The following is a 13,367-nucleotide window of genomic DNA, read 5'->3' as shown; positions in this document are numbered from 1 at the left end:
CCAGGGCTGTAGCGTTCCCAGCGTGGGCTGGCTGGTTCAACCCTGTCGGCACACTGCAGCTGCCAACCTCCCTGTACTGATTGCTTCGGGCACCAGATTGGTGTTGTGCCTTGCCCCCCTGCCCGCCGCCACCTCCAGGCACCCGCGTGGTGTGCGTGAGGCTGTCAATGACTGAAACACTTGCCCTTGCCCCGTTGGCTTCCTGTCCATGGCCTGCTCCGGCAACTAGATTCAGCCATAAGAGACTGAAGCCGGAGACGCTGGCCCGGCAAGTCCTGGTTCGAGCTAGAGGAGAGCGATTGGAGATGTACAGCTGGGGCGGGAAGCGTCCGAGTGAGAGACACGCCCCCCACAAGTGCAGGGAAGCGTCTCCAACGGTTATGACACTCATCCAGTAGCTAGATTGAGCTGTTGTTGTCTCTCAGACAGATTTTACACACCTGGGGTCGTTCTCATGGCTTGTTGGAAAGGTCACCGCGTGTCCACAGCCCTGCTGAAGGGCGACCATCAGAACAGGGCTTCAGATGGGTTGCCCCCACGGCTGCATTGAGAGGTACCACCCCCCGTCCTTGCTCCTCCAGGCTCACCCCCTTCTCCGTTCACCTGCTGTGCCCCGCCCATGCTCTGCACCAGCCTGAGCGATCGTCTGCCACCCGGCACAGCGAGATCACCGGTGGCTGCGGCATGCCTTTGCCTTTCTGGGGCCTTCGCCGGCCCATTGAGCTGCTAGTAATGGTTGCAAGCCAAAGTATGAGCCATCGCATTGAATATGGGGGCACCGCTGCCCGTGCTCAGAGGGCTTGGCCTGGCTCCTGGAAGGGATTTAGGTGCCTCATTCCCATTGAAATTAATAGTGTGTGTGGGATGCTAGGGGGGTGCATGGCTCTAGGTTGGGGTGACACCAAGGAGCGGTGTAGATGCCTGCAGACCTTTAATGCGGAGGGCCGGGGGCCTTACACAATCAGCTGCTTTGGACCAAGGTTAAACTAAACACTACCGTACAGCCTGAGCGTCGTCTCTCTGTTCCCTAGAGACATTAAAGGCTCACAGCTGGCCACGCAGTGAGAGCCAAACTATTTTAGGTCACCTGGTCCCCCATGCCTGTGTCTCTGTGAGATTTTTTGGCTCCCCGTGGCTGTCCTACGTCCCGTTCCTCAGCTGTGAACGATTCGCGTGACTGGCCCATTTCGTTTAACCTTTCCTTCTGCTCCAAAGCTGCCAGCGGTTCTTCGAGTCACTTCAGGCTGGCCTTAAGAAAAGCAAGAGCCCCAGGGAGGTAGTTGGGGCCTGCTGGCTGGGGAATATGATGCAGGCAGGAGGGAGCATGGCCGAGGGGTTAGAGCAATGGCCACCCAAATCTTATTCCTAGCACAACCCCTGGGCCTGCTGGGGGCCCATGAGTGAGCCACTTCCCTGCTCCGTGCCTCAGTTTCCCCACCTGTAAATGGAGCTACGGCTGGGGCTCTGCTTTGCAAAGTGCTTTGAGCTGGACGGATGCAAAGCTCTAAGAATCCATTGTAGGTGAAGCCTTTAATTCGTAGGGCACCGGCAAGCCCTAAAAATCTCAGCGGTGTTAAATAGCAGGAATAAACTGCCGTCCCCTGCCGGCACGTGCCATTTCTAGGCCCCACGACCTACCGCCAGCGGTGGCTGCTGCTAGTCAAGCCCTGGCAGACAAGCCGCTGTTTAGAGAGTTAACTGTATTTCAAAGGCAATAAGATAAATACCGAGGGCAAATTTTCCAGCAAGTCTATTAACCCAGCTGCCATTTCAACCCCGCCACCCCCCCAAGCCCCCATCAAACACTCATCCCTTCAAATCCCCCACCCCTCAGGACAGGGACCGTCCAGCACAGAACACGCTAGAGCCAATTCACCCGGCAAGGTCCTCGTCCCTCCATGGCCACACTCAGTGGGGAGGGATCTTGCCAAACTCTCCCCCCCCATGGGGTGGAGGCAGCTTTTAAAAACCTCAGTTGGGAGCAAAGGCGGAGGGGGGGAAATTCTGCCAGGGAGGCAGGATTGAAATTTGACCCTCCTTCAAATCTTTCCAGCCAAAAAGCTCCCCGTTCGCGTAAGTTTTGAAGGACCCATTCTGCTCATCCCATAGGACCTCCTGTGTAACCCGGACCGGTGCCTCACAACCATAATTCCAGCATTCAGCCCCTACCTGGTGGTGGAGCTAGCTCGGCTCGAGAACGAGGCATACAATCTTGCTGAGACGCCAGAGTGATGGAGGACCCAGCCCGGCTCTGAGAGAGCTCTTCCAATGGCTCACCACCCATGGCGTTAAAAACCTGCACCCCAATTTCCAGCTGACTCCACCCAGCCACGGGATCTCACTCTGGATTAAACACTCATGGCGTTAAAAACCTGCACCCCAATTTCCAGCTGACTCCGCCCAGCCACGGGATCTCACTCTGGATTAAACACCCCTGGTGTTAAAAACCTGCACCCCGATTTCCAGCTGACTCTGCCCAGCCACGGGATCTCACTCTGGATTAAACACTCATGGCGTTAAAAACCTGCACCCCGATTTCCAGCTGACTCTGCCCAGCCACGGGATCTCACTCTGGATTAAACACTCATGGCGTTAAAAACCTGCACCCCGATTTCCAGCTGACTCCGCCCAGCCACGGGATCTCACTCTGGATTAAACACTCATGGCGTTAAAAACCTGCACCCCAATTTCCAGCTGACTCCGCCCAGCCACGGGATCTCACTCTGGATTAAACACCCCTGGTGTTAAAAACCTGCACCCCGATTTCCAGCTGACTCTGCCCAGCCACGGGATCTCACTCTGGATTAAACACTCATGGCGTTAAAAACCTGCACCCCGATTTCCAGCTGACTCTGCCCAGCCACGGGATCTCACTCTGGATTAAACACCCATGGTGTTAAAAACCTGCACCCCGATTTCCAGCTGACTCTGCCCAGCCACGGGATCTCACTCTGGATTAAACACTCATGGTGTTAAAAACCTGCACCCCGATTTCCAGCTGACTCCGCCCAGCCACGGGATCTCACTCTGGATTAAACACCCATGGTGTTAAAAACCTGCACCCCGATTTCCAGCTGACTCCGCCCAGCCACGGGATCGCACTCTGGATTAACAAGGCCCCTGCTGTCAGAAATCGCCTTAGAGACCCGGCTCGAGTCGCCTTTCCACCCAAGCTTTGAATTTTCAAGCCACTCTTCAGTCTGGAGCTGACGGGGGAGAAATTCAAGCATTCACGTTTGGGCATGGAAAAGATGCTAATTTGGCACCAGACTCCCATGAGGCTGCGTTAAGAGGGGAAGCAAACTACGGCGCTTTCCGCTTTTGTCCTGGGCCTCACAGCACAGTTCCTTGCTGCTCGGTCTGTGGCTGGGTCCTCTTAACGAGAAGCCACTTTCTTCTCCACGCAGGAAGGCGTCGCACGTCCTCCAGCATTCGGGGGACTCCTTCCCGGGCCCGGCTCCGTTCGGAGCAGCTTGTCCCCTTCCAGAGGCCTGAAGGGTGCAGAGCAGGGCTGGCTGTATGGCCATGCAGCGGGGAGTCGGGAATGACGGGGGGAGGGGAAGATGGATCTTGAGTAGCGGAGCCAGCCAGGAGCCCGGATCAGTAGCCGGCCCTGAGTGTCTCTGGGCTAGCGAAGGGGGAGGGTGCACCCACGGGGTTGGAGAGGGATAAGGGGAGCTGGACCGCAGCCTGTAAAAATCTATTGCAGATAAATAGGGTGCTGCAAAGGGCCCCCCCTGCCCAGCAGTCCTGGCCCCCAGCCGTAGTCCCAGACACGGAGAAGCTCCCCACCACGGGGTAGGTGGTGGTGGTGGTGGGGGGGGGGTAAACCCCCTCCCTAACAGCAGCCCGCACCTCCGTCGCCGCCCTCCCCCGCGCCGGCCCGGCCCTGCCGCAGGGGGGCGCTCTGGATGCGGGGGATGGGCTGGCGGCTGTCGCTGTGGGGGAGGCCGCTGCCCACCCGGTTCTTGATCTCGGCCGCCATGGTGACGAAGGCCTGCTCCACGTTGGTGGAGGTCTTGGCGCTGGTCTCCAGGAACGGCACGTCCAGTGCGTCCGCGTACTCCTGCCCCGGGGAACACGAAAGGCCACGGTTAGTGCCGGGCAGATCCTCCCCTCTCCCATGCCTCAGTCCAGGATCTCTGGGTTTTTCACCGGAGCCCTCCCCCCGGTGCTTGTGGGCTGGTGTTTAAGTGTGCATGAGCGTGCGACACGTGCACTATTCTGCCCCTCCGCCCCCGGTACTGACCTTGGCCGTGGTGTAATCCACCACCTTCTTGCAGGTCAGGTCGTTCTTGTTGCCCACGATCAGCTTGTTGACGTTCTCGCTGGCGTAGCGGCCGATCTCCTCCAGCCACAGGTGCATGTTGCTGAACGAGTCCTGCGGGGAGCGGAGATGGGAGAGGCTCCGAGAGCGGCGTCTCCAGGGGCCCAGCGCTTCCCTGATTCCCTCTGGGAAGACCTGCTCCCAGGGGATCAAGGCAAGAGCCTCGCCTGCAGTCTAAACCCCACCTACAGCTGGGGGCAGGCCCATCAGCCTTCACCTAGTCCATCCCCAAATGGGTGGGGATACAAGTCAGGGGAACATGGCAACTCAAATAAAGGGCACCTTGCCATCCAAACTGGACTGAGACCCACCAGCTTCTGTCACACCCAAAGCGGCCATTAATTGGGAGCGACTCTCAGGCATTACTCCCCTGAGTGGGGCTTGAACCCACAGCCTGGAGGGAAAGGCTCCATAGCCCCGCCCCCAAGCAACGGAGCTAGCCAGTCTTGGAGCAGCTGCCCTCTTAAAGAGACACAAATACTCCTGGCCAGGTCTGTATCTACTACACACAAGCCAAAAAAAGGGCAATTAATGTAAACACCAAATCCCCATGCAGATACCATTCAACTTTCCTCTGCCCTTCCATTGGGATACTGGATTCTCCTTCCCTTCCCGCCTTAAAATGCTGCATAGTTTCTATACTGCTGTTGAAACAGCTGCCACATCCAAACGCAAAGGTAGCTTTATCCCTCCACTAGGTGACATGATCCCTGTATATAGAGCCACTGTGCCCCACCCCAGAGGTGGCTGCATCTCAGTGCGGAGTGACATGATCCTGGCACAAACAGCTGCCACGTCCCACCCCAAACCTACAGATCTAGGTTGTGAAATATTTCAGGATGAAGAACACGGATAAGCGCCAGTCATTTATAGCCAAGGGCTATAGCAAGTCCATACCTAGCAAAACGCCCTCCCTTAGGAAGGGCTCTGTGGTCAGACTCACCTGGTCCGTTACATCATACACAATGATGATACCGTGGGCACCTCTGTAGTAACTGGACGTGATCGTCCGGAAGCGCTCCTGGCCGGCTGTGTCCCACTGCAGGGCAGGGAAAGAAAGACACATAGACCATGCTCCTTCCCACAACTAGAAAGGGAACCCAGGAGTCCTGGCGCCCAGCCCCGTGCACCATACGGCCTCCAAGAGCCCGGGATAGAACCCCAGAGTCCTGGCTCTGAATCCTCTGCCCGGTTAGCCCATAGAACCCAGGAGTCCGGACTCCCAACCCCGCAGCTCTAGCCTCTGGCCAACATTCCTCCCCAGAGTCAGAAATAGACTCTGCTTTCAGCCTCCCGTGACTGGGAGCAGGCCCCTTTTGCCAGCCAGCCGGGGAGGACCCCTGCGCAGGGCGGGAGGGGAGTTTCAAGGGGACATTCTTGGCACAGAGGGGCTGGCAGGTGAGAAAGATTGGAGTCCTGTGCAGGGGGGACTGGCAGACGGTGGATCAGCAAGGAGCCTTGGGGGGCGGGGGGCCCCCACTGGGGAACGGGGCTGGGATTGGAGGGTGGGATCAGCTGTTGGACGGATCCTGCCGCCCCCACAGTCACAGCTGGTAAATGGCTGCTCCCGGTCAGCTTCACTTCAGCTGGGCTCTGCTGTGGGGCGTCTGAACGGAGCAGAACAGGACCCATAAGGGTTGAGGGTGGACCGGAGGCTTCCTTCCCACCCCGGGATGAGCCCCACGGGGCAAAAGGGGAAAATCGGCCTCAGCAGGCTGGTTTGTAGTTTATTAAATGCAGCTTCTAAAAGGCAATCACACACACCCTGTGCCCCACACTGATCCTAGATCTCCTATACCCCACAGCCCCCCACTCTGTACCCCCCAACCCCCAGCCCTTCCAGCTTGCATTCCAGCTCCTAGGCCCCACAGAACCCAGGTCCCCTATCCTGGACCACACAGCCCCCCCACTCTGTACCCCCCAGCCCTGCCAGCTTGCATTCCAGCTCCCAGGCCCCACAGAACCCCTATCCTGGACCCACACAGCCCCCCACTCTGTACCCCACAGCCCTGCCAGCTCACATGCCAGCTCCCAGGCCCTACAGAATGCAGATCCCCTATCCTAGGCCCACACAGCCTCCAGACCCCCAGTTGACTCTAGTGCTGCTTGCACTCCAAAAGGGACCCCAGATGTCCTACCCTGTGCCCCCATCCCCACAGGTCCTCGATGCCCTGCCATGCACCCCACAGACCCCACCCTCTCTTGTACCCCCAAAACAGACCCCAGCTCCCCCTCATGCACCCCCGTTGAAGAGATCATTGAACCACAGGGTCAGAAGGGACCGCAAGGGACATCTAGTCTAACCCCCTGCCAAGGTGCAGGATTTGCTGGGTCTAAACCACCCAAGACAGACGGCTCCAGCCTCCTTTCGAAAACCGCCAGCGAAGGAGCTTCCACGACCCCCCGAGGCCTCCGTTCCATTGTCCTGCTGCTCGTACAGCGAGGGAGTTTTTCCTGAGATTTAATCTACATCTGCTGGGCTGTCGTTTGAACCCACTGCCCCTTGTCCTGCCCTCTGTGGCAGGGGAGAACGACTTTTCTTCAGCTTTCTTACGGCAGCTTTCCAAGTATCTGAAGACCACTACCGCGTCCCCCTTTCCTCTCTTTTCCCAGCTAACCATACCCAGCTCCTTCAGCCTTTGCTCATACGGCTTGTGTTCCACCCTCTGATCATCTTTGTCGCGCGCCTCTGGACCCTTTCCAGTTTCTCTACGTCTTTCCTATACAACGGACACAGGTCTCCAGGTGAGGCCCAGCCGGCGCCGAGCAGAGCGGTACTGTCACCTCCCAGGACTTGCAGGAGGTATTAATGCAACCCAAAATTGCATTTGCTTTTTTGGCCACAGCATCGCATTGCTGACTCACGTTGGGGCTGGGATCCACCACACCCAGCTCCTTCTCAGCCGTGCTGCTGCCAAGCCGGTTACCCCCCATTCCGCATTTGTGCATCTGGTTTTTCTTCTCTAACTGAAGCACCTTCCATTTGTCTGTGTTGAATTTCAAGCCCAGTTCTCCAATTTATCAAGATCCCTCTGAATCTTCGCTCTGTCCTCCAAAGCGTTGGCAACCCCACCCCACCCCCAGCCCTGCCAGCTTTGTGTCACCTGCAAATATGATCAGTCTCCTCTCTCTTCCTACATCCAGGCCATTAATAAAGATGTTAAACAACACCGGACCCAGAACAGATCCCTGGGGAGCCCCACTCGAGACCTCTCTCCAATCCGACATCGTTCCATTAATAGTTACTCTTTGTTTGCAGCTGTTTAACCAGTTACGTATCCACTTAATGGTAGTTCTGCCGAGCCGCATCTCTCCAGCTTAGTTATCAGAATGTCACGTGGGACTGTGTCAAAAGCCTTGCTGAAGTCCAGGTATAGGATGTCCACCGCATTCCCCCATCCACCAGACCAGTTACGCTGTCAAAGAAGGGAATCACGCTGGTTTGGCAGGATTTGTTCTTGGCAAACCCATGCTGGCTGCTAGTGATCACCCCTCCGGCCTCCAGGCATTCGCCAGTGGAATGGTTTATATCTGGCTCCAGTAGCTTCCAGGTATCGAAGCCAGGCTGACTGGTCTACAGCTCCCCGGCTCCCCCTTTGAAAAGATGGGCTCCACGCTGGCCCTTCTCCAGTCTTCCGGGACCTGTCACCCAGGTGTTTGTAAGTATTATCGCCAGTGGCTCCGCGATTTCTTCAGCTAATTCCTGCAGTAGCCTGGGTGAAGAGCATCCGGCCCTCCTGATTTGACTTCATTCAGATTGGTCAGAAGATCTGTGACGTGTTCTTTACTTATCCCGACCTGCCTCCCGTCCCCTTCATTGTCTGCGGTAATTCCGCTAGTCGTCCGGTCACATGTTACAGACTGAGGCGAGGTAGGCATTGAGCTGCTCTGCGTTCCTACCATCTTCCGTTCCCAGCTCACCTTCTCCAGCGAGCCCACACTGTCCATGATCTTTCTTTTTCATCTGACTTATTTGAAGAACCCCGTCCTGTCGTCTCTAACCTTCCTTGCCAGCCGTAACTCATTCCTTGCCTGGGCTCTCCTGATTTTGCCCCGACACGCTCGCGCTATTCCCATGTATACTTCCTTGGTGCTGGGCCCCTCCTTCCATTCCCTGCGTGTATCAGATGCAGCAACACCCTGAACAATTTTAAGGTCTCCCCCACTGTCCTCATTGGAGTGTTGAGATGGGTCAGAAAGCAACTTCAGATCCACCCCGACTTCCCTTTGGGTTGGGGCCCGATCTGAACCCAGCTCCGGCTCAGACTCCGCACTGGGGCAGAGTCTGTATCCCTTGGTCTGGGGCAGCTGAAATCTCCTGAGAACGCAGGGGAAATGCCAGGAGATTTTAGCCTGTCAGGAAGGCGGGAGCGTCATCATATCTGAGTCACGGCCTCAGCTGAGTCTGGATGCAACCTCCCAACCTCATGGGTGGGGGCGAGAGGTGGGGTCAGGAGCTGGGGGAGGCAGGGGGAGGCTTCTCACTTTTGCAGCCGGGTCTGTATTTCGTTCAGTGTGTTGAACCTCTGACCCTGGCTCCTAAATCTATCCACAAGACCTCACACTCCCTTCCCAGAGCCCACAGAACCCAGGAGACCAATTCCCAGCCCCGCCCCCCCGCTCTAACCAGTAGACCCCACTCTCCTCCTAGAGCTGGGAATGGAACGCAGGGGTCCTGATAACCCCGAGTGCCATGAACTCACTATCTGGAGTTTGATAGTTTTCCCCTCCAGCTCAATGGTCCGGATCTTGAAGTCCACCCCAATGGTACTGATGTAGCTGTCAGTGTAATTGTCATCCTGGGGAAGAGAGGAGGGACAGCGAGTGATGGGGCAGGGGGGAGCCCGGCAGTGCCCCCCAGCCTTCCGCAGACTGAGTGCTTCCCTCCTGCCCCCACAGCCATCATGGTGCCCCTGTGCTGCCCACCCCAAGGCCCCTAGGAACTTCACAGCAACAAAAGGCTTAGAACCTGTTTCCCTCTGCTCCAAAAGCCTAGCCACCGGAGCTAAAGGAGAATCCCCATCAGCTCGTAGCAGCATAGAGGCTAGGACACACAGATGAGCAGTTCCAATTCCATCCTGGAGAGGGCAGTGGCTTTACCCCAGTAAGATGTACAAGCCCTCAACCCTCTGGTTCAGGCCTTATGGTATTTTTATCACATCACAGACAGGGAAACTGAGGCAGGGAACGAGGCACCAACTTGCTCAAGGTCGCACAGAGAGTGGCTGACTGAGCTGCAAAGAGAAGCCAGGAGTCCTGATTCCCAGTCCCTCTCTCCCCCTCCACTGCTCCCACCCCTCCCCTGGCTCTGTCCCACTAGACTGTGTTCCCACCCATCATTCTTGCTCCCCCCACCTGATGGGAGAAATTCCTTCAGCAGGGCCCTTGGCTTTCTCTCCCTCCTTGGGCCTGGAGAGGGGAAGAGCTGTTAGGGTCAGGCCTGTCCATGGGCCCAATGGGGTGGGTGACCTGGCTTCTAGGCACTACCATAATACACCTAATAGCAATACAAATGTACAGCACCTGGCACAATGGGGGGCTGGTCTGTGAGCAGGTTGCCTGGACACTACCGTAATACACCTAAGAATTAACCATCTCGGATACTCACCGCGAAGCGCAGCAGGAGACAAGATTTGCCGACCCCGGAGTCCCCGATCAGGAGGAGTTTGAACAAGTAGTCGCTGTTGGGGAGAGGGGAGGGTGACGCTCTGAAATGCCTGGGGGGGCAATTCTAGCAGCTGAGTAACCCCCCGCTTCCACTGCAGCCAAACGGCTGCCAGCAGGGATCCAACGACGGACCCAGCGCGGGAGCCGCCAGCCCCCAATAGTGGCTCTCTGGTCAGGGCGGGTGGTCGCAGTGGCTGTGGGCGGCCAACAGGGAGCGACATCATCCTGCTCATAAGCCCCAGGACCTCAGCAACCACCCGCATCCCTTCTAATGTCTGCCAGGAGAACACAGGGCTCCCCCCCCACCCGATATGCATACAGACACCTCCCCCCAACTGGTCCTGTTCCGTTCTCTGAGAGATCTGTGCTGAGACCCACCCAACTCATTGCACACAAAAGCCACCTTTTGCTCAGCATCCCTCCCACCTCCTGCCAGCCATGCGATGCAACCCCTGGTTTTGGCAGCCCAGACTCACTACTCTGGATTGATGGTCGACATGACGGTGCAGGGGCGTCAGGGTTTCCGCTCAGAGATGGTGCTGCTTCAAGGGAGGGGGGCAGGGGATCCCCAGGTTCTTGCTGGATCCTGCAAGGCCAGTGACGGGAAGGATGGGGGTGCAGGAGAGAGACAGGAGGGATTAATTGGTGCAGTCTAAATCCCCCACCCAAAATGGGATGGAGGGGGTTATTTCCATTTTACCCATGGGGAAACAGGCACGGAGAAAGGAAGTGATGTGCCCAAGGTCAGGGAAACTGGTGGCAGAGCTGGGAATGGAACCCAGAAGTCCTGCCTCTCAAGTTGCCACCGCTGCTCTAACCACTAGACCCCACTCCCCTCCCAGAACTGGGGCTAGAACCCAGGAGTCCTGGCTCTCAACCCCCCTGCTCTACTCCATAATAATGCATTGTGCTTCCCTGGCTCCTCTCATCCCAGAATCTTCACACACCAGTGAATTACCCCCAGCAACCCATTCTGGAAATCAGGCTTTCACCCCCACGTCACTGATGGGGACACGGAACTGTGGAGAAGGGAAAGGACATCCCAAGGTCACACAGGGACTGAGGGGGCCCCAGAGCTGGAACAGAAAATGCACACCCCAGCCCACAAAGTTCTGGCTCCCAGCCTTCCCTGCTCCAACCACTAGACCCCCCGCCCTCCCAGTGCCAGGAATAGAACCCAGGGGTCCTGCCTCCCACCCCCAATCCTATTCCCCTCTCAGAGCCGGGAATAGAACCCAGGAGTCCTGCCTCCCCACCCCAATCCTATTCCCCTCTCGGAGCCGGGAACAGAACCCAGGAGTCCTGCCTCCCCACCCCCAATCCTATTCCCCTCTCGGAGCCGGGAATAGAACCCAGGAGTCCTGCCTCCCACCCCCAATCCTATTCCCCTCTCAGAGCCGGGAATAGAACCCAGGGGTCCTGCCTCCCACCCCCAATCCTATTCCCCTCTCGGAGCCAGGAATAGAACCCAGGAGTCCTGCCTCCCACCCCCAATCCTATTCCCCTCTCGGAGCCGGGAATAGAACCCAGGAGTCCTGCCTCCCACCCCCAATCCTATTCCCCTCTCAGAGCCGGGAATAGAACCCAGGGGTCCTGCCTCCCACCCCCAATCCTATTCCCCTCTCAGAGCCGGGAACAGAACCCAGGAGTCCTGTCTCCCACCCCCAATCCTATTCCCCTCTCAGAGCCGGGAATAGAACCCAGGAGTCCTGCCTCCCACCCCCAATCCTATTCCCCTCTCAGAGCCGGGAACAGAACCCAGGAGTCCTGCCTCCCACCCCCAATCCTATTCCCCTCTCAGAGCCAGGAATAGAACCCAGGAGTCCTGCCTCCCACCCCCAATCCTATTCCCCTCTCGGAGCCGGGAACAGAACCCAGGAGTCCTGCCTCCCACCCCCAATCCTATTCCCCTCTCAGAGCCGGGAATAGAACCCAGGAGTCCTGTCTCCCAGCAACTCCTCCACCCCACTCCCATCCCTTAGTTGCCTCCCAAGCAGCAGCCCAGACAAGATTTAGGGGGAGGCTCATGGCAGGAGCTGGCCAGTTTAATCAGGATGAGGGGGCGGCAGGCAGGCAGGTGGGGGGGAGTTTACCCCCTTCCCACATGGGCCAGCCCCCCGGGGTGGGGGAGGAATTGGATACTTGGCAGCTAGGCTGGGCCTGGAGGCATCTCTGGGTGGGGGGCACAAGGGGCTCCATTCTAGGGGACACGAGAGGCTAGACCCAGGAACCCCCCCCCATTCCACCTCCCCAGCCTCCCAGCAGGCTCAGCGAGGCTGCCCCATATCTGCACAACTGTTACCCCAGCCCTAGGGGTGTAACCCCTGCCCCCCCGCACCGTTCCCTCCCTCAGGCAGCTGCAGGTAATGCAGCCTGCCCCCCCAAAAAACTGCTCCCTCTCCCCGAGACCTTCTCCCCCCTATTTCCCCCAGTTCCTATACCCCAGCGCCCCCAATCCCCCCTGAAGCCTGTCCCCCGTGCCCATACCCCAGCCCCTCCCCAGAAGCCCCCCTGCCTGTACCCCGATCTACTCCCTCTGTCCCCCCCCGCAGCCGCAAAGGAAGCAGCCCCCCCAGCTCAGGCACCTTGAGCCGGACAGGAAGATGCAGTAAGATGTCTCCCAGGCCCGGACTGCAGCATCCTCCCCGCTCATCCGCCCCCCCAGGGCTGTAGCACCCCCAACCCCCGAGCCCAGCCTGGGGCGGGGGGGGGGAAGCGGTCCTCAGTATCTCCCCCAGGTCGCTAGAGAGAGCAAAAGAGCTGGTACCTGGGTGCGGGGGGGGTCCCCCTTCCAGCCCGATCGCTCCCCCCTGCCCCTGAGCAGGTGCAGCGCCGATCCCTTTCCAAAAGGGGAGGGGCGATCCCGGCGATGCACCCCAATCCCGTCCGGGGACGTGTCAGCAAAGACACCCCCCCGGCTGCAAAACCCCAGCGCACAGACACAAGCCCCGCGCGATTGGCTGGCTGCTGGGCTAGCCACCGCCAGAGACGGAGGCGATAGGCTGAGCCCCTGACCCAAATCTGGGTGGGTTTTTATCTTTTAACCCTACAGAGGCTGGAGGGAGCCGGTAGAGCTGGGAGCTGCCCCCCCCCCCCCCCGGGTGTGGGTGTGTAGGTAGACCTGGGAGCTGCCCCCCCCCCCCGGGTGTGGGTGTGTAGGTAGACCTGGGAGCTGCCCCCCCCCCCCGGGTGTGGGTGTGTAGGTAGACCTGGGAGCTGCACCCCCCCCCCCGGGTGTGGGTGTGTAGGTAGACCTGGGAGCTGCCCCCCCCCGGGTGTGGGTGTGTAGGTAGACCTGGGAGCTGCTCCCCCCCCCCCGGGTGTGGGTGTGTAGGTAGACCTGGGAGCTGCCCCCCCCCCCCGGGTGTGGGTG

The 13,367-nt window shown here is 58.5% G+C and overlaps 1 protein-coding gene across 3 annotated transcripts; it reads right to left on the bottom strand.

Moving 5' to 3' along the window:
- Positions 1-1,515: 1,515 nt before the first annotated feature.
- On the bottom strand, positions 1,516-12,914 carry LOC125628341 (ras-related protein Rab-1A). 3 transcript variants are annotated; one of them, XM_048833310.2, is made up of 7 exons: positions 12,762-12,910; positions 10,471-10,580; positions 9,936-10,008; positions 9,031-9,126; positions 5,271-5,366; positions 4,250-4,381; positions 1,516-4,066 (listed from the first exon to the last, which is right to left on the bottom strand). In XM_048833310.2, exons 2-7 carry the CDS (start codon positions 10,491-10,493, stop codon positions 3,839-3,841), a joined length of 648 nt encoding a protein of 215 aa, XP_048689267.1. In that variant the 5' UTR covers positions 10,494-10,580; positions 12,762-12,910; the 3' UTR covers positions 1,516-3,838. The 3 variants fall into 3 exon arrangements, with proteins under 3 accessions (XP_048689267.1, XP_048689268.1, XP_074978744.1); XM_048833311.2 differs by lacking the exon at positions 12,762-12,910 and adding an exon at positions 12,580-12,661; XM_075122643.1 differs by lacking the exon at positions 9,031-9,126 and having other exon boundaries at positions 12,762-12,914.
- Between the last annotated feature and the right edge of the window lie 453 nt (positions 12,915-13,367).

This window comes from Caretta caretta, chromosome 23 (genome assembly GCF_965140235.1).
Source record: "Caretta caretta isolate rCarCar2 chromosome 23, rCarCar1.hap1, whole genome shotgun sequence".
NCBI classification, from domain to species: Eukaryota; Metazoa; Chordata; order Testudines; family Cheloniidae; genus Caretta; species Caretta caretta.
Note: the sequence above shows the minus strand (reverse complement) of the source record. Positions and strands in the feature narration are given on the sequence as shown.